The 21,893-nt window shown below is 42.8% G+C and overlaps 1 protein-coding gene across 1 annotated transcript in view; it reads left to right on the top strand.

Annotated features, from left to right (window-relative positions):
• The window catches only part of DBH (dopamine beta-hydroxylase), a 648,743-nt gene extending 627,208 nt beyond the window's left edge, over positions 1 to 21,535 (top strand). Inside the window, exon 12 of the mRNA XM_069609630.1 lies at positions 20,938 to 21,535. Within this exon, the coding sequence (XP_069465731.1) occupies positions 20,938 to 21,069 (132 nt within the window). The 3' untranslated portion in view covers positions 21,070 to 21,535. The remainder of the gene's footprint in view (positions 1 to 20,937) is intronic.
• Positions 21,536 to 21,893: the final 358 nt, after the last annotated feature.

Below are 21,893 nucleotides of genomic sequence, written 5' to 3'. Positions count from 1 at the left end.
AAAGCATGGAAGGATGCAGTCTGAAAGGATGCCACATGGATGGATGTCAGAATGCACCTATGGACATCATGGATGTAAGTTAAGTGAAATCTGATGAGGGCAGAGCAATGACATAAAGAAGACATAAGAACCTATGATGAAATGATATGAAAATACTTAGGAGTAACGATGTTACTGAAGCACCAAGAGAAACATGTACCTAAAGCTAAAGTCACTGTGGAAATAAGAAGATGAAGTAACTTAGGGACCAATACCTGTAAATACGCAGTAACGCAAGGTAGAAAGAAAACATACAGAAGCTTTCTATAGAGGAATATATACTGTGGCAATCACTGCCATAATGGGAAAATGGATGCTGGCTCACGTTGAACTTAACCAAGCTACATCCGAGACAGGCCGAGGCTGTAGAATCAGGAGATGCGGAAAAACAGATCTGTGTGCAGACCCGACGATGAGTCAATGTTGGCCCAGAGTTAAGGAGGCTATTACGGCTGATAAGCACAGAGCACAAAGGGAATACATGGATAAGCTCTGAATGTGGGGCATTCTTCATAGATGAAAGAAGAAGAAAACATCTGTGAGAGCCAACATTTTTGGTCAATTAAATGTATACAAAGTTCATACGAGATAGAGCAAGCAAGTCTCTAGAGGCCAAGAGGAGCGCCAGCACCCTGCATAATCCAATCAATTGGCAGTTAATAGAAGGCTGAAATTGACACATTTGTGGTCTCTTCTCATGTGACTCAGAATTCAAAAATAAAGGCTATTCATTAGAACCTCAAGCTAAGATAGTCATGTGCTCACATTCGCTTGAATCTTCCAGGCCGGTGAACAGGCAAAAAGGTCAACTACAAATAAAAGACTTTGGCTGATGGCTAACCGATGAGAGATGATGGACTAATTTGGGAAAACGGGGAGAAGTATGACTGGATTCAAACACCTATGTTTTGTTTCACGTGTGTGCTGCTAAAGAACCACAAGTCTAAGGTTGGGATGGCATGACAACCAATCAGTGGAGCAGAGGGACAACCTAACATGCAATGTATACATAGACCTATCCACTGTTGTTTTGTTCACTATAATCAGTACTATATGCGTATTTAGAGGCAGTTCAAGGTGTGCCCTACAGATAAGGGGTAGCCAATGATGTACTAATCCTTATATGGTCTATAGGTAGATATGTTCCCTTAACCAATACCTTCCCTTGATAGGTTTTATATTTTGCCACGTTGAATGACGTCATAGATGATGCATATTGGGGTATAAGACCTCCATGTAATCAAGCTGATATGTCAGTGTGCATGCATCAGTCGATGTCTGTGAGATCTTCCTACTTTATTAAATTGACAATGAAGTAGTACTTTGCCATAGTCTTTGAGTCTGCCAGATTATTTGGTTTGAGATCATTATTGTAATTCTATTGAGCATAAACAGTCTCTTCAAGGTGCCACAGAACACTGTGGTTTGTAGGATTGTGGGAGGGCTGAGTAGGCAGTTGAGCCATTACCCATCCTTGTTCTCCTGGAGGGATGTAGTCATTTTGTCACAGTATTGTGGTATATCCAACAGTAAACGTGACACAAAAGTATGTTTTGTGGGCTTAATCAGCATTGTCAGGATGGGATTGAGATGAATACCTATACCTTGTAGCGGTTTGTTGGGTCACTTCAAGTTTGGCCTTGCGACTTTTGCTAAAACTGCCAAACAGATTTACCTTTACCATATGTGGTATGCACGCATAACTAGAATGGTCTACATGATTCTGAATCATGCAGACCCCTTAGGTATTTCCATTTTGGAGCCCTAAGTCTTTTCTCAGCACTGTCCAAACAAATCATGCCAGAATGGGTTAAACTAAACTGTGTTAGGGGCCTTCAGCTGAATAGGGAAACTGGTTTCCCTCTGAATATATAATTGTCTACACATGCTTAAATATAATGTACATAGTAAGATTCTTTCCAAAATCACAGACTCAGGTATATAGCGGCCCATCTTGCTTCTTTGCAACAATGACAGCTTCGGTCTACCTGTACTTTGAATGTGGCCCAACCTATATTGAGGACTGCATAGCTCTGCCACCAGTAATTTATTGGGCAAGACTTTGCAAGAATGAACATCTGTCTCAATTGTTAGTAGAAGATGTCCTGAATTCTGATATTCAAGGTAGTTCTGACTGGCTCATATTAATAATGAATTGAACTGGAGGAGAAACACAGCAAACCTGATGCTCTTAACAATGATAATTGCAGGAAGATCACACAAGAATTCTTATCCAGAATGTGTAACAGAGAAGTTAAGGAAGCAAGGAAACAGAGCATAACATTTTATCTTATGCAAAAAAACACAACTGGTCTGAGGAATAACTTGATGTGGTTTGAAAGTATGAGGAAGGAGCCATTCTAATGCACCTAAGGCCTAACCTGTAATTCATAAAAGGAAGCAGGGTTAGTTCCGGGATTAGACTATTTGGAAAAAGATTTTCCTTTAATGGGCTTACAAGGGAGGACACATTTCATTTGATCTAGTGTTTGTTCAAAATTTAGGAAGAAATATCTTTTACCGATGGTAAAAGGATGCTGGGGTAGGGAAGTCTGCATAGCGTTACCCTCATATATTAGTTTTGCCAGATTCCCATTCTGCATTTTGTATTTATCTTTATATTGAGATATACTTCACACTCTGAAATTGTTTTCTTGTAATTGAGTTAAAGTCAGCACATTTTATCTTCCTCTCTTGCATTATGTTTTAAAAAATGTCTTCGATGTAGGTTATAGTTTTAATTGAATGTCATTGGAATTTTGATCATAGTGTGTGATATGATTGATTTGTATTGGACTATTTATTCATGTCATCCTATTGTATTTTTTTAGGGCAATTGTAGAGATTGCCTCCATTCAATAAATGTGCACGTCTCAAAGAGAGTAATGTTTGGGCCAATAGACCCCTATGCTTTTGAGCAATATGGTACGTCCCTACTTGATATTCAAAAACATTCCTGAGATAAAAGGCACCGGATGGACACAGATGAGGTAACCTATTATAGCATGCCCGGACTCAAGATAGCAATCAAATATTTTCAATAGAACTGAATAAATAATACAATAAAAGCATCTAACTTTATTGACTTCTAAACTGAGGGTAACCATGTCCCAAGTTATAATGTGCTCGCCTGTAAGTGGATACAGCCAACATGGACAGTGCCACATAAGGGGAAACAAAATAAAGTCCATCTCCAGCTCACTCTCAATTGCAATAGCTCCTAGGAGTGTGTTTTTGCAGTTCTGGTGATAGTGTCTGTTCGGTGTTGCAATATCTACCCTTGCCCCCTCGGCTTTGGTATCAGTCTAGGGGGAGATGCTCCTAAAGTGGAAAGGTGCCCATGAGGTGACACCTGGAAAAGCTGCCATCTGGCAGGATGCCTGAGACGGCATAGGGTCAGGCTGTCATGACACAAGGCAAAGTGAGGATGGGGATGTGCACCAGCCAGATGGAGTCTTCTTCTGATGATAGCTCGGTTATCTATTGGGAAAGTGCCGAGGATGCCCCCCCCCAATGGTCTCTGTGATCGGTAAGATCTTCCATGCACAGATTAGTGACTCTGGGAGTCTCGCTAGCATGCACACAAGTGCAGAACACATGCCTGGTCTCTTCTGCAGTGCCTAGGCTGTGTTATGTCCCCCTACAATCCCTGCCAATCTTACGCCTTCTTCTCTTTTATCCCCGACGTGCAACTCCTCCTTGTTCCTTGGGGACCTAAATGATGATTGTCCACCATTTCCAAGAAGTTGTGTTATTTAGTCCAGCTCACAGGTGACAAGGTCAAAATAAGTTAAGCTGATGAATTAAAGGGTCCCAGCCTGGATTTAGGTGATTAGTGGCAGACCCACAAAAAGGGCATAAGGAACACGGACTTCCTGCTTTGCTCCAGTCTGAAGTTGAAGTACATTTCTCTAAGGAGGGACCATGTTTGGACAGAAGCTGTGCAGCGGCACCCCAGCTCATTCACTATGTCTTGAGAGGGTAGCTCAGGGGCAACACACTTGCCTTGGAAGCAGGACGACGCGGAGCAACACATGGTCGATCCGCGGGTCTACGCTTAGAAACCTATTAAGCACGTTATAAATAACCAGTTACAATTACAATTACAAAATCCTGTTAGCAAGTATCTAGTCTCTCTGCCCATTCAGATTACACCCAAAACTCTCATGGGCCAATCCGCTGGGGCAGGGGGCCAGCCATTCAATGGGGGGGGCCTGCTAACTCTTGTGTGCATTACCAAGCATTGCAATGCCTGACGCAGTCATGCCTGGCCCTGTTCATGCCCTCCTTTCCTGAGAGCCAATTGGGATTCTAATCGTCATTAATCCCCATGTGATGGGATATGCTTACCTTGGTTCTGAAGTCTGGGCTTCAGGTTAAGTGACAACTGGGGCTTCACCCAGATTAGATGTTTGCTGGCACCTTTTTCATGGAGTCTTCAGGGCCTCTAAACAGTTGGTTATTCTGGAGAGGGCATAATGTTACCACTTCAGCCATTCAGGCAGATCCACCCAACTCCTGGATCGATCCATATACCCCTTCCCTATTTACTTGGCAGTCCAGGGAAAGGGCAGACTCCAAGATAAAGCGTAACGTGTTTTCTTTAGTTGAGACCTTTATAGCGTGCTCTGCGACTATATATTCAGGAAAACCTGCTAAAACATTAGTGATTGAATGGGGAGATGCAACAAGCATGATTTCATTGTTTTCTTGATTTAGACCCAACAAGTTATCAGCCATCCAGTGCTAAATCTGACTGCAAATAAAGTGGATATGAGCCATGTTTTTTGGAGGTTCATGATTTGAGTATCCGTTGCATAATTCTGATTAAAGGCTCTGCGATCTACCAAAATGTCATGGAGCGGCTTCATACAGATATTAAAAAGAATGAGAGAAATACAAGCACTCTGTGGTACAGCGCAATCGACTAACAATGTGACAGGTAATGGCTAGACATTTCCATATTGATTTATTATTATTTGTGTACTTTTCACATCTCTATAAAACATATTAATATTGAAAGCCAAACATCAACAGCTAATTCTACCAACTAGACTTGAGATATCTGGTCAAGTGCCTTGCACTCTTGTCTAAATCCTGTCTTCATCACTTGACTGAAGTGTGGTCCTGGCATCGTTGAACAACCTGCCCCTCCTCCACCACTTCCCAAGCTTTAATGTCCTCAAAACAACCCATGCAGTATCCTCCGACCGCACCACCCTGAAAACATGTCCCATTTTGCTTTTGTCATACATAGATTGGTTGTGAAAGTATTGTTGAAATATGTATTTAAATCTAGGAATATTAAATATATGGCTAAAAGCATAGTGTAAAATAAAAGTACATGTTTTTTGTGTGCAATTTTTCAAGTGATTCCCTGTGTCCTGAAAAGTAGCCCAAAACAGTGCAAAATTGAGCGGTCTGCAGAAAGGGATTTTGAGAAGAAAAATTGAGCAGCGAAGTAGCCCCGTCTGGCACAGCTGTATGCCAGCAATTATTTTTTTTATAAATTATAATACAACCTATATTTAATAGGCTTTTCATAAAACATCAGACATGCCTCATTTCGACCTTAATAAGTTCCTTGTTTATAACCTTATGCCACAGAAGCCAGACATGAATATTACCAATCCCCCTTATAAATATTCAATTTTCAAGCCCTGTGTTACTTCAGGGTTACCCGTAAGCTACTTCAACATAGAGCCTTTCCTTTATGCCACTTAACAAAGCATCAGAACAGTCCTGCAGTTGGTCCAATTTTCGGGACATCGGTGTTTAGTTAATTTAGCTAACACTTTATGGCCCTCCAGAAAGCAGTCACGTGGTAAATGAAACTAATGTCATTCCCCTCTAATAAACACTGCCAGATTTCCTCTTCATCAACTAAATGGTTTGTCCAGATGCCCGTAGTACTTGCGTCCTATCTAGTGCACGTGTTGAGCACAAACCTTTCAGATGTTTTGCTGGTTCAATTACCTTGACTACACAATATCATCACGCGTGCTGTTTTTTGAGAATTCCAACACAAGTTCCAATTCTATCCAACATGTCCACTAGATATTTTAACCTTATATAATCCATTTGTATTGAAGAATTGGGACATTCGCGTAGGTAAAGTCCTAGCGAGGGTGCCTCAAACTGTGTGTTAATATAGTCGATACTTGACCGCAAAGCCTCAAAGCAGCTCTACCTATTCACAGAATCTAACTGCCTTCTTGACCCCATCCAACCTGGATTCAGACCCCTTTAAGGAACAGAATCCCCTCTTGTGTCCATTTGGTATGGTTTTAAAAGAACAGCAGACATATAAGGCTGTGCTGCACTCATCCTTCTTGACCTATCTGCTTCCTTCAACACCATTGACCATGCCATACTCACAGTCAAACTCCACTGCCTAGGCATCAGAGACTTTGCTCTAAGATGGATATCCTCATTCCTTTTCAACTGCTTGCAAAATCATGCTTCGTCCCCCTTTCTCCTCCTCATCTCACTATGTTCCTAAAGAGGTCCCACAGTGAGCTTCTCTGTCCCCTCTCCTCTTTAACCTCTACCTTAGTGCCCTCCTGGCACTCACTGGCACTCACTCTCTCTGTAAACCTACCTGCTATAGCTACACGGATGATACCCTTATCATTCTCAAGATCCCCCAATCATTGTGCTGCCCCAACCTCGCCTCTTGCCTCGCTGAAATCGACCACAGTGAGTTTGAAAGCTGGTGGGTCGTACATTTTGAAGGGTGAATTGGGAGCGAGCGCGTGCAGCGGGCGAGCCCACACCACCCAAGTGGGTTGCAGGGGGTGCTCCCCCGCAAAATATTTTGAAAAATGGCTGCCAAAATGTGCAATTTACTGTCCAAACCCAGCGAAATATGACATAAAAAGCATTAGGTTTTACATACTAATGGTGGTAGATTATTCGTACGTGTGCAAGCTTGATGGTGTATCTTTCAGCAGATTGTATTGAGAAAAGCTGGTACTATGGTGTATGCATAAAGAAATACATTACATAGCTAGCCAGTAATGATGTAAAAATATAATTTTCTCATGCTGTTGCTGGCATTCATATCCATTCATCCTCTTACAAAGGTGGGATTTTAGGCATTTTCTGAAAGGGGAGAAACTAAGATAAAATATGACTTGTTAACCACTTAATTAATGCAACATTTGTCCTACCTCTAATGGCTGTCAAAACATGTTTACTTGAATGAAGGTTATGGTTGCAATGCAAACCCTAAAAACTACAGATATTCTCTGCTAGTTATGGTTTGCATGTCAACCACAACTCACCTCTGTCATGCACTTCTCATGACTTCACACATGATATTGCGGATGCTAATCACAGATGCAGTGATATATACAGGACATAAGCAAAACACACCTAATGAAAAATAGGAGCACTGCCTTTATTGTAAAGAGCCTATTTTCCTTGTGACTGAGCTCGAAGTATACGAACTTCATATTGTTGTTCGGCCAGCAGTAACTGGATACTATTGCCATAGTATTCACAAGTGTCATTTGCAAGTTCAGTTGCTTTAATGGCATCTTTTATAACGCACTTAATACCGGAAAACAGTCTCTTAGTGGGACTGCGATTTGATTGAACCTGTGTTACTCTGCGTTGTCTTGCTTCCAAGACAAACGTGTTCACCCTGAGCTATCTTCCCGGCCCAAGGTAGCATTTAGTTTGGCTTCGTATACCATGAAAAGATTTTTGTTTTTAAGAGGAAAATAATGTTTGAAAGAAGTTGGATTTTGAAAACTGTTGCATACTATTCAGTAGACTGGTGAAAAACAAACATGTTTATCCTTCCTTTATATCAGTCAGTAAGTTTGGTTTTAATGAGAATGTTTCTTTATTTTTAAAGGGCACACTATGAAAGCATTATGTTCCACAGAGGTTTTGTGGCTTTATGGATTTTGTCAAACCACTCCATCGAGACAAATTGCACAAAATTTTCCATGACAAATGTCCAAATTGTTGGCGTGCACCTAGGCGGGGAAGAACAAATAATAAAGAAAATGGTTTGTTTTTAAGAAGCTCACACCGAAACTCAATTCCTTTCATCTTGTTTGTCCCACCTCTCCAGAAAGGATTGGAAGCACAGACAGTGACACGCAAACACTTGTAAATAAGGACTTTCTGTCCGTGTGACTGCTCTGACAGCGTCAAGAAATCTAGAAATACAGACACTCATAGTTAAGCACTACCGCGTAATGTCACTGCCCATTATGGTACACACCATTGTTGCTATTGTTTCCCACTATTATTGAAAATAGTACTAAGCGTTGATGGGTAGAAAACAAAAAAAAAATCTTTAATGAATACATGCCCATATTAATCCATTTCCCAAGAGGACCGAAAGAAAAATCCAACGCATTTTGCGATCGTGAATCCTTAATAAATGAATTATCTGTCCATGGGCGTGTTGCTTCAAAACCATGGTGTGTAACCTTGATGTGGCTGGATGACAATAAGACTTGTAGAAACTGTTGTGTGTATGTATCTTCTATAGCAGGAACTATGTGACCCAACCATGCTAAAACCCTCAAAAAGCTAATACAGCACAGTGTGCACACCTTTGCCACAAGATTTCCATTTTATTTGTGCACAATTGGGAAATCATTGCCACGATATTGTGGGAGTAGGTAATGGTCTGATTAGCACAAGTCTCCCTATTGTGTTTTTAAGCAGCAAACACGGGAGAATACAATCGGAAACACAGGCAGAGTTGCTCACTCTCGTCCAGCCACAGAGGAAGGTCGCAAATATCCCAAAACGTCTCATGTGTAGTGGGACGACACAGGCCTCATCCAACAATGCACATAATACAGCAAGATATGGCCGGTTAGGCAGGGGTAGGCTTCATTTATTCATGGCATGATGGCAGATTTAGTGCCCTTGAGTTGTGAAATACTAGGCTTGAGTCGTTCCATGGAACGAGTTTACACCATTTTTTACAATTAGTACTATATTTGAATGCGACAATAAAAGTCTTAACATACTTTTTTCCAGAACGTTTTCTCGCTAAACATGCAACATGCTACTTTGGACAGCTGGTTTACTAAACAATAAAAAAGGAAGAACACACATAGCACATTTCCAAGTATCATACAGTCACATCAAGGAGCTGTGCGGTTTGAGCCCTGTAACCTTTTGCATGCGACTTGCATGCAAAAGGTTTATTTTATGTATATATGATATAGCATTTAAAATTGAGGTGCTCTGCGGTTTGAGTCCCGTTACAGGGCTCAAACCGCACAGCTCCTCGATGCGACTGTATGATTCTTGGAATTGTGCTATGTGTGTTCTTCCTTTTTTTTTAACACCACCTGTCCAAAGTATCATATGTCATATATATAGCATTTAAAGCATTTAAAATCGAGGTGCTCTGCGGTTTGAGCCCCGTAACCTTTTGCAAGCGAGTCGCATACAAAAGGTTACAGGGCTCAAACCGCACAGCTCTATAGCCTATATGACTTACAGGAATGGCACTCAAAGGGGACGAGGGAGGGGGGAGCTCAAGTCTCCGTTTTAGCAGCAGACTTGAGCACACCCCCTCCCTCCTCCCGTCTTATACTACAGGGCCAGGGAGGGAGACATAATCAGGAGGACCAACAGCCCAGGGGGGTGAGGGAAGCATCCCCAGAGCACTGTCCTCCTGGCCGTGAATGAAGGCCAGGAGGCTGCTGCAGGGACAAAAACTGAAGTCCTCGTCGGCGACACATCAGCACCCTTATTGAAGATTGACTATTAAGTAATCAATCTTCAATAAGCAGTAAGCATGCCGACGCGGCTCCATTAGCCAACTAAAGTGCAAGGTTACATGTAGGCTGAGCCAGGCCCCTAAGACTCTTAATGCCTCTTGGTCTCGGCCAGGGCCTACAAGTAACCTCACACTTTAGTTGGCTTGTGTGCTGCAAGTTAGTTCGAAGAAATTAAGTTAGACGGATTGCACTTACCAGGTAGGTTGCACCCTGCACCGTCATCCGTCCGTCAAGGGAAGCAAGTAGGCTCTGCTGTGGAAGTTCCCTCGGGCAGCTCAGATGCAGCAAAGTGATTGAAGAAGGGAGAGAACCCTCGAGAAGACGCCATCCAACCCGCCCACACCACACTCTGTCATTGGCTGGCCACCAGCCAATGAAGAATATTCCTTTAACTTGTTGCTACCCACGCAGGTCAATCATCCAGGTGGTGCGCTGTTTGCGCGCAGATTATAATGCTGGCTGGGCCATCCCTCTAGCGCCCCGCCAGCCTCCTAGATTGAGGATGTTTACGTAGAGTGCGTGGAGCTATAAGCTCCACGCACTTTACCATTGCAAAAGCTCTGTAAAATGGGACGCGCCCCTCTGATGGCACTGTGGCAGGCCCAGCCACATGAAGATTCAATTGCAAAGCGGCAGAGTAATTATTTATTTATACTTAAATAATTAATCTGCCGCTCTGAAACACTGATGTTCTCACTTGAACTTCTCTGCATGCAGTCTACTGCACACTCCTGGGGGGCCTGGGTGGGGGGGGGGCGGCACCCCCCCACCCTATGTAAGCAGCCGCCACTGCACTAGATGATGAGCAACCACCTCCTCCTCCTCCTCCTCATTTCTGGCAAAACTGAAATCCTAATGCGCAGTAAAATATCCCTCGTTCCCAAGCCGACCCGTTGGCCACTCTCTGTAGGAGCCCCACCCCCGGCATCCACCTCTGTAAAGAAGCTTGTTTACATGCTGGACTCAGACTTATCACTCTGTCACCACATCAACACTGTGTCCAGAACCTGCAACTTCCACCTACGCCTCCTCAGGCAAATCTTCCTTTGCCTCTCCTATCCACACTGAGTAGCTGCAATCCTTGCCATCATCATCTCCCACTTAGACTATGCCAACTCCCTCTATCTAGGCACCCCAGCTTACCAGCTCCCAACTTCAACAAATCCAAACTCCACATGCAGACTCCTCCTTGTCCTTTCACTCAGAGAACATATCACCCCAGCACTTAGAGTACCACACTGGCTTCCTGTCAGACAAAGTGTGTCCTTCAAGTTCATGTGCATCACATACTGCACCATCCATAATGCTAGCCCAGAATTCCTCCAGGACAAGCTCACACGCTACCAACCCACCAGAAAGCTTGAATCTGGTTCTGCGGTCCTCCTCATAATCCCCCTTACAATTCCATCAGAATGGAAGAATCTGCCTTCTCCATCCAATCCCACACCATATGGAACTTACAACCATTACACATCCACTGCAATAAAGACTTCCTCTCCCTCAGAAAGGCTCTAAAAAGATGGTTATTCCCTGCGGCAACCTGAAGTTTCTTTTCTCCCCCTCTCCCTCTCTTCACGGTACCATATGCCGCCTCTGTCACAGCTTTGTTGACAGGCAGAACATCTACAAATGCATTGTAAAGTGCTAATGTCAGTCAGGACAACTCGAATTCGCTCAGCAACACTGAAGCAAAGCGCTGAGTGCAGCATTCAGGTACATAGTCAAACACCACCAGATGGACATCAGCCACAGGCATCGCAACCAACCAACACGCGCTCGCATCCACACACACTCCAATACACGAAGCACAACAGCCATCAGATTGCAGCTATGACCTACAATGAAATTCTGTCCAGCTGGACACATAACAAATTCCCTGGCACTAGAATGCAGCTTCAACGTATTTCGGTCAAGCTGGTCACATAGCAAATGTTCTCCCGCACGCTCTAAATCTCCTGATCTCCCCCAGCACCCATTTACATGCCTGATTATCTTGGGTTGCTTAATGGAGCACAGCCATGCACCTAACCCTTATCTTGACCCCAATCTGCAACCACATTTTACTCTATCCAACACTCTATATACTTGGAATGCGGTCCCAAGGGCATTCACTCACAAGCATGCTGACGCCATACTAATGAGAAAAAGGCGTTATATAAATGACAAACTACTATTACTACTACTTGCACTTTTAGTGGCCAAATTGACCCAAATCTCCTCTTGATCGTATGTTTTTACCTGACATTTTAACAGTTGCTTGTAATTAGCTTGTGATCCATCCCTGCGGCCACTGCCTACTCTTGCATCCTACCTAGCTCCAGTCAGCCACCTGTGTGTGCATGCTGCCTGTTTGTTAAGAGCTGTTAGGTTATTTATAGAAGCTAATAGAGTGGCACTCCAGGTGCCTGCGCGTTTTTTTCATGAGCTTCCTGTAATACATGGCCTGTTGAATTATTAAGACATATTAGCTGTGTCGATGCCAAATTCACTCATGGCATATTCAATGGGGGTGCTGACCGGTAGCTCAGACAAGACTCTGATACATAGCAATTGATGCTATGTTGCAGGGACTCTTCCCCCATAACCATCTAAAGTATTCCTGTAACCCATGCTGTGTTCTACTGCTTTTTGAAGCTACGCTCATGCTCAATAAAAACATTACAATTACATTTTTAAATCTATAAATGATGGTCATTTGCACCCAGAAGTCCTGCTTCTCAGGTTAAAAAACACAAATGTACACTATGACATTATTCCTTTAGAAGATGTTTTATCTATATTAAAGATGATGAGTCATATGTTAATTTTAACAATACTGCCACATCATATAAAATTATGCCGCATTACTCACGCTTTAAGGCACTACACTAATAGGCGTTATTATTACAGATCTTTATGGGAATAAATCCTCTGTCAGAACCACCTGTTAATAACAACTTTCCATCTTTCTTCAACTTCCCTGCTATGTAAAGTATGAGTGGGCATGATAAATGTTTGCTGAAGAATACACGAGTCTCAAGATTTCAGCAAAACAACAGCCCAAAACACATGCAGATCTTATTTTTCTTCGTCTAGCTATTGAGGATTGCTGCATAAAACTGGTGCAAAAATACACAAATAATTATTTCTCTCCTGATGGGCCTTACAAATGATTTGTAAATTGCATTCACAAAATATACTATTCATGCTTCTCACAAAAATTAAGTTTTCCTGTATTCCTAATATGGTATTGCGTCCTTTTGCTGACACCCTTGTTTCCGACAGGTGTTTTGCCACAGGATTTTTGCAAAATTTCTCCTCTGAAATTTTTGTGGGGGTGGGTGGGAAAGGTTAAATAAAGGGTTGGGGGAGGGTAAATAAAAAAATATAATTTACGGGGGGTTTGGGGAGTGGGAACCCCAAAAATAATGAAAAACACATTTTGATGAAGTTTTTCGGCAAAACTCCAGCGGCAAAATACCCGTCATAAAAAAGAGGGGTCAGTGAAATTACATGGAACCCCTAGAATAGAGTGGGGGCAGAGATCAAACTTTATGATTTCACCACCCCAATCCACTCTCTGTAAGGAATCCGACTGCATCTCCACCTGCATGCAGTTTGGATGTAGGTGGAGATGCTACTGATTCCTAGGGAATCCGCACCTTCTCAAAGCCTGCAGATTTCATACAAATCCATGTAAATTTCCCTCGCCATGCACAGAGATGTCAGAAGGCATTCATGATAAATTGTGTTAATGGTATACATCCAGGGTCTACAACCAGTAGATTGCGAGCCACTGGTAGATTGCCTGAGGTTTCCCAGTAGTTCTTTGCATCAGACACCAAAATGAACACTGTGCATTTATTTCTTTGTCTGACATCCTTGAGCCCCTTGACATGCCCCTCGCTTCTCTTCCTGCAAAGCAGTCAAAAGCTAGGCGCACAGTGAGAGGAGGGGCTGCATCTGGGTTTCAAGGGCTTGGGGCAGTGTCCAATAAGGGGTTAACTATCAATAACAAAAATAAATGGGGACATGTGTGTAGTGGTCATTGTCACCAAGAGTTGCAAATGATCACTGATTACAAAAGGGAAGGGGTGTATGAATCTGCATGCCATGTAAAACACAGCTGGGGCTTTAATTATTTCAGTCTCACTGTGAATCTTTAGATTTTTTGCAGTTAGTGTTACTTTGCATGCCGGTATTGTGGGTTTCAATCAGAGTGGGGAAAATAAAGCTACAGCAGTAATCATTTTTTCATCAGCATGTGTGTGTATGTGTGTTGGAAAAGAGACACACATATGAGTCCCAATTTGCTAGAAAAGGGTACATCTAATGTTACATGTTGCTGTTTATGGTAAAACTGTGAATAATTTGTTTTCTTTGAAGAAACAGACTTCTCTGTTTTAAGGCAGTAACACCCCAACTGTTTTATAACTTAATATGGAATTTGCCATGACATGGAGGTGAGTATCCAATAAAGGAATTCAAGTGCTAACTGCAATTTTACATTGTTAAGTAAATTTGGAAAACTACTAGCTGCACTGTATTCTGGTGCTTATCCGCTTACATTCATAACACTAAATAGGAATGCAAAATGACATGTCCTATCAATGCCTGGACATTTTAATACATGATTTGGAAGTTCTGTTTCAGCCTATTTTTTACAAACAAAGAGTACAAATTAAGTAATTAGGTGGGAAAAGTGAGCAGTGGGTTGTATGTATATATTTTGATATATATTTTGATATGTGTAGGATTCATATAGCTTAAACCTAGTACCAGAGCACTGTACAAAACAGGGTGGTGAATACAGGCAGTGAACATTGAGGAGAGACATTGGATGGGAGAACAATTAGTGGGGTTGATCCCCTTTGGCTATGTACACAAACCGAGACATCTACAGAGATCTGTGGGGAACCTGTATGCATATGTTTGCATTCTGGCAGGGGATTGTCAGACTTTAAATACTTGGTTGAAATGGTGCAGTTTATGAGCACTGTTTTTGCAAATGGGCAAAAAACCATACAATTTACAAGTAATTTCCTACACATGACAAATTCTAATATGTCTGCGAGAGCTGTACATGTGAGCCAGGCATGGCCATGTGCCAATGCACCAGACACCATGACCTGCATGATTCCTGCGTGGAGGGGCAGCTATTATCTGTGATACTGCCTCCTTCTTAAAGGGCAAAAGGTTGCATCATGAATAAAACACCCCTCTCGACAACCATACTCTTTGCTCAAAATGTTAATATAACGATTCATATATTGTCTGGTTGAGTTGTGTTTATTTATTTATTTCGTTAATTTGTAGCGCGCTGGAAGAATGCTCAAGGGCATAGATGCGCAGAGACAAGACAAGCAACAGACAAACCAATGAAATTAAGAACAATTAAGACAGCCAAGACGGGGAAGCCAGAAGAGGAGCAAAACACTTAAATTATTCAAATAACAGAGTGTTTAGCCTGCGCCTAAAAGTCAAGATTGCCCTACCCACTCTAAGATCCGGTGGGAGGGCATTCCAGAGTTCAGGTGCGGCCACTGAAAAGCAGCCATTGTGGACATGGGAGAGTTTGGATACCGGGGTTTCCACCAGACCAGTGTTATTGGTACATAGTGCTCATCTAGCTGGCAACCATCTAATCATTTTGGCTATATAGGCTGGACTTTTGCTCTACAGACAGGCATGCAACTGGATTTGCTTCTGTATTGGCAGACAATTAAGTAATCATCTTGCTGCAGAAACATGCTCATACGGCACAAGCCAGTCACTGCCCTAACTGCATTTTTCTGGACCACCTGGAACTGATTCATCTCTGTTTTTCCAATGCCCTGCAGAAGAGTGGCACAGTAATCCAGGCAAGATCCAATAATTGCACGGGCCTGTGTTTCGCTGTCTGCCTTATCAAGAAAAGGTCACACCTGTACATGTAGCTTGACTTAGTTGGAAGCACAAGATACCAGGCTACTGACGTGTGATTTCATAGTAAGTTCTGACTCCAGTATAAGGCCTATAGTTTTAACTTTGGGGAGTGTTGTTAAGAAGCAGTCAAAGATTCTAAAAGAGCCATACGCTGTATCCGATTTATGTAGTTTGGAGGCTGTGCCTACTGACATTATCTCCATCTTCCCATTGCTCAGTACCAGGCCATTAGTAGTAATCCAATGATGGATGCGATTATACGTGTTATTAATGGCCTGTGACTCAAGCTCATGATTGATGGAAAGGGGAAAGAGACACTGAGTTTCATCTGCATAATTTGCATATCCAACCCCTTCCAGATCCAGGCAACTGAAAAGAGGCAGAATAAAAATGTTTAAAAGCCTTGGGATAGGCAAGAGCCCTGGGACACCCTACACTCCAGAACATATTCTTCTGCTACAAAGTCGGCAAAGAAAACTCTCGTCATCCTCTTGGAGAGGAAAGAGAGCACCCACTGGCCGCCTCAGTAGAGCAGTGGGCAGTGTCTTGCAGCGTAGTTGTTATATATTCATGCACGTTTCAAATAATCCTAAAAAACTGAATGCTATTTTAGCCCTGTGATTTACACTTTTGTTTGCATATCACTTGATTACATGGTTTCCACATGTTTATTTTTTCCAACTTGCCAATTATTTTGACATAAAAATGTTTAGGCTTTGGCTTTTTAATACTGGGCTCAATTCTGTGACCTGTTGGGTGAGGCATCCTTCAAAGTTTCTAATTATTTGATGAAGACCAAATGTATTTTTATAGATAGTGCAATTGTGAAGAAGAGCACAGTGATTCCAGTGGCTTAGTCTGTTGTAAGAGATTTTAAAAACTGCTCTGAATGTATGTCTGCCATGTCAGTTGTGCAGTTAGGTGTAAACACTAAGGCAAGGAGGATATCTTCACTATCAGCCAATGTGATGGCCTATCTCTGCGAATCTGCCTTTTTCAGATGAATGTCCTGATATCAAAACTTTGATCTTGTCTGACAATATCTGAGTTATGTTGCTGTTTCAAGCTACACACCAGGTTACTGAGCACTGGTGGGTAGCCTGCAGTGTCAGCCATCACATTGAATGTCCCGCCCTGACTGGTTTCTTACATTCGGATGTGCTTGACAATATTTGTGAGACAGCTACTAAGAAGAAATAATTAATAACTATGTTTTTGAAGATCATGCAAAATGTTGGTACACATTCTTATGCTCGTGCACCTCACCACCCCAGTAGCTCACGCCTATTGGCCAATAACTACAAGTAGCTCTTGCCAATGTAAAGGTTGGGGACCACTGGTATAAATTAAACAGGGTCTGTCTGGATTTCCTTGCCAAATTTACGAACCCTAATAAAAAGGATGAAATAGTTTGGAGGGGACTGCATGCACGGAAGTGAATGCGTGTGCAGTCCTCTCTGCAAAGTCCGGGGCGGGGCAAAATAACCCCCATAAAGTTCAAAAGTTCCAAGCATAATTAGGTCATGTGTACAAATTCTTGCTTTCAGAGTGACACCATTGTTAATCCTGTTTAGGACTACGTTACAGCTGCACGTTCTTTAACCCATGTATGCGTGCCAAGTGGACTTGTGTAATGTATGGTATCGTACCTTAAGAATGCTGTGGCTTTTCAGTCGATATCACTTTCCATTCTGAAAGTGTTTTATTTCTTTTTGCACGTTGTATCCTTCAATTTCTACTTTGCAAACTTCTGCTGACTAAAAATCCAGAATTCTCTGAAAGGGACATGAGGCCATTTGCCAGCCACAATAACACAGGCATTGCTCTGACAGTGGTAAATCTGCCAAAAATTCCCATGGAGTCCTAAGGACTCCAAAAATGGGAAATGACCATCACTTGCAATTCTGTGGTAACTCGATGAGAACAAGTGGAGGTAATGTTAATTTAATTTCCTAAGAATATGGCAAATGTACCACCGAATTACCGCCAAACTCAAAATGAGGCCAATTGACTATATCTCTTCCACTGCAAACCCTATGTGTTTTATATTTGTATTTGCGACATTTATACACTGGAGCCATTCTCCATTAGGCATCTTGCCGCTAAAACCGGTGGTTGTTATTTTCACCAATTGTTCTCCCCTGCTACCTGCAAACCACTTTTTTTTTCTTTTCCCCCCACTATGAATGAATAATATATTACCCAGAATGCAATGATTTGTCAAAGGAAAAATCCGGATTAAAAAAAAAAGCCCTGTGCCTAAGTAACATGGAGACAAATGCACCCACAGCGACCCCCAAGGAACATATTTATCAGCAATATGATTGACGCTAGTTCTCATTTAAAATAAGGAGGAGATCAGGAGTGCCTTGTTGTAATATTTCGGAGAGAGCATCACCCTGTCATCTGCCACGAGCAGTAGCAGCTTAGAAAGCAGTAGCAGGTTCAAAGAAGCCTGGGCAATGGAAGGGAATCACGAGTGGTTTAACATGAAACAGTGAGAGTCCAGACCAAGTAGAGTTCGTGTAACTGTTATGTGCCATTTGTAAAGTGCTTACCTGCCATCAGCATGGCCTTGCAGCACTTTGGCCAGTGTGGCTGTCTTCCAGGAGACCATAGTGTTATGTTGGAGAAGGGCGTTATTCTGACCATCGAATGCCCCCCATCATTCCAGCTTCACTTCCACCACTGCATATATTTATGGCATCGCCCTGTGCATACTCCTTCTCTTCCCATGTTTGTGCTTATTCTACCCATTTAGCGTCCTACCACTCTCCTACCATCATCTGGTCCACTGTCAATTTCCCATATTCTATTTCAAGGCGCCCTCTCATCAATTGCCCAGGATTTGATGTATCCATGTACATTAATTTCCTCATAAGAACACATGGGGCATTTTCGTTCTGAGACAGATTCATACAAATTGCTGGCAAATGTGTTTACCACTATTTGTTCCAATCAGCCGAACTTTGTGCATTTGTATGGCAGAGTTGGACAGCAGTGAGGGCATAATGTCTACATCGCCACACAATTCAGGTGCATTAAGCTAGCATTGATTTGAATTATGGTGTTAATGCAATGGATTCCTTTGGAATCTTCCTGAAATTACCAACTGCTTAAGCAGGCTGATTCCATAGGAATCAATTTCCGCCAGCAATTGTTAATTGGAAGAAGCATTTACTCTTTCCACTGTGTAGTGGAAAAGTGAAGAGTAAAGGCAGAAATTGCCTCGTCTTTACTCCTCAATGTTCTGCAACATGGTGCAAATTACGAATATTGCACAAACTGCTCTTTTGCACAAAAGTTCAAATGGAAGCGGTTCCCTCTGTACACTTTACTTGGGGAATAAACCTGGCCCTCCATCTCCTTAATCTATACGAAAACATGTGGTGATAAAGAAAGGACTTGCAGGATACGATTAACAAAGCATTGCATACAGCGTAGCATAACAAATAGGCAGAAATAGCAGACAATTCCACACCAATACCGGCCACCGTGCAAGGAAGCGGTTGTGATGTTCATGGTGTGGCCTGCTATGTCATATGCTAGTGCATGGAAGGTGGGACTGATTAGGAAGCTAATAAATAAATTAAATAAATAAATAAACACCTCTTTTAAAAAACGGTCATCCTTAGTAACTAGCATTGCCCCAGCCAGCATTGACATTACCTCTCTTAGCTCTGCCATCCCTCTCCTGTCCTCCCACCGTTGCCGTGCAACCCTTGCTTGCATCACCGGTTTTCCAACACAGGATTCCTGGCACTTTTTTTGAGTCTCATGTTTCACTTCCAGGTATCCTTCACCCTATGGCGCTCTGTCTTACTGTGTTCTCTTCTTCGACTATGGCTGCAAAGGCAATTTTGGTGCTGGTGATAAGGCATCTGGGAGCTCATGTTGCTCATAGACGTAATTTGATGGCGGGTCTCTGGTATATTTTGCAGTGATAAGTGAGTAAACGTTGCCTGGCAAGCTGGCATGCCAAGCAGCGTTTACTTTTGCCATGCTCACATGTCGGAGAGCGTCTAATTTTCATTCGTCAACAGAGCTTGCCATGAGCGCATGGTAAGAAGTGTTCACAGTAAAAAATAAACAATGTCCGACATTGAGCATTTGTAACTGGAAATACTGTCTGCCATGTGCGCGTGGCAGACAGCATTACAGTGGATGCCAATGGGGTCCGCCTGTTTTATGCTCGTGCGTAAAGCTGACCGACTCCATAGGGATCTCCGACATTTGCACCGCCATTAAAATCCATGCAACAGCAAATGCGGGAGCATTTATATGGCGCGGAGGAAGGAGGCATCGGAAACAGTAGTTGCGTTCTGCCTCTCCTCTACGCCACACGAATGCTTAAAATGAGCCGTGGCATTAATGGATGCTCATTAACTAAGGCTTCTACCCTTTCTTTAACGTTAGGACTCTTAAAATACTGGATGTTTTACCAGTGTGTCAAACTCAGAGTTTGAGAGATGAAACTCTTCCATTCTGCCAGCTTGTGTGTACCAGTAATTACTGCCACACAAAAGCATTAACTGCATGCGGCAAAGACAGCATGTGGTAATTACACATGCCTTAATATGAAAACCCAACAGCGCCCTATGTGTCTCCAAGATGGGCAATGATGGAAGGGTCTGCATTATTTAGACTCATGTGGAACCTTCAAATGAGCACATGCTTCGTGCAGCTTCCTTTCCTAGTGATGCTGTTTGGCAGCATTTCGAGAGGAGATTAACTAACATACATGACAGCAATATCCATTCCATTCGAGAGACACTGTTCCAAGCCCAGCTTTAACTTTGCATTCTGAGACTTGTAGTCATGGATTGTCCCATTATAAACGCCGGACTGCAAGTCCCAGAATGCAAAGTTAAAACCTGGATGGACCAGCGTCTCCCAAAAGCAGCGCGTATTGTTGTCATGTAGGAATCTGTGATCAGGCCCTATGTATGTATGCTCTTCATTTAGTTGCACTTCCCTGATCCAACGCTCTCCGGAGCATGTGAATGGCCAGCTGTCCCTTGGCCCTTCCATTTTGCTCAGCGAGTGCCACGAAGTGACTTGCTGCAGTTGACACTTTACAACGTCCCAATGAGTAAATGAATAAACGAGCACATACATGAAATGGAAAGACGAGCATGGCCTTTATGTTTCTCAAAATAGTGACCTCTGATGCTTTGCCATAAGTGCATTGAGTAGATATGAAGTAAATCGCGTTTTTTTTATTACACAGGGAGAATGGGAGAAGCAACCGCTACCTCGAGTGACGCAGAAGTTACCAGCCCCAGCCCCCCGCTGCCAGCACCCGCACCATCGTGCCTCTGCCACCCCGACACTTGTCAAGATCGACACCCAAAGGACCTAGTGACGGACGGGGGACAGAGGGACCTTCCACAGAGGCGTTATATGGCAGTTCATAGGACGCGTCCCACCCTTTGTCGTGGATTCTGTGATGGCATTAAGGAGCCAATCCATGGTGGAGCCTATCGGGTCAGACTTAGACAGCAATACAGGGCCCCTTCTAAAGACCGATGCCGCTGGAAGGCCAGCAGGGCTGGGGAAAAGGTCAGTCACAAGTGAGCCATGCCTGGCAGGTAACTCATGGCCCGAAGGGTCTACCATAGGCTGCAGCAAACCCATGAATATTTCCATTAGCCTGTAGACCGTGCCCCTCCTAAATGTATGCTGCCTACATGTGTCCGTCTGCTGCTATAGAGAACCTAAGAGTTGCATTTATTTTAACCTCTAAACGCCTGCACCCGACACTTTGGATTGTTCAGTGACAGCTTTATATACTTGCTGCTCAATAAAACGAATGCCAAATCCAAAAAGGTTTGTCCTGTTATTATAACTTCAGACAGGCCCTGTTTTCATTTTCAGGTACCTTGCGATTGGAAAGAAGAGGGGCATGAAGGCAATGGATTTGTGAATATTTACTGGAAAACAGCTAATGTCAAGCAGCAAGCTGTTGCCAGCCCACTACAATAGCTTTGAAAAACTAACAAGAAATAATGAATATTGCTGGTGCTGTCCAATGAACCAGTTCTTAGCACTTCTGGGATACGATCCAGTCAGGGGTGCTTACAGGAAACTATGGAGATTTCCCGTTAGACCTCTGAACCCTGGACCTCTTTTGCATGGTAACCTATTTTATATCCAGATGTTCTCATAGAAAAAGGATTAGGCTTG

The sequence above is a fragment of the Ambystoma mexicanum genome, chromosome 8 (assembly GCF_040938575.1).
Source record: "Ambystoma mexicanum isolate Mex_15411 chromosome 8, UKY_AmexF1_1, whole genome shotgun sequence".
NCBI lineage: Eukaryota > Metazoa > Chordata > Amphibia > Caudata > Ambystomatidae > Ambystoma > Ambystoma mexicanum.
The sequence above is the reverse complement of the archived record's forward strand: the minus strand, read 5'-3'. Positions and strand labels throughout refer to the sequence as shown.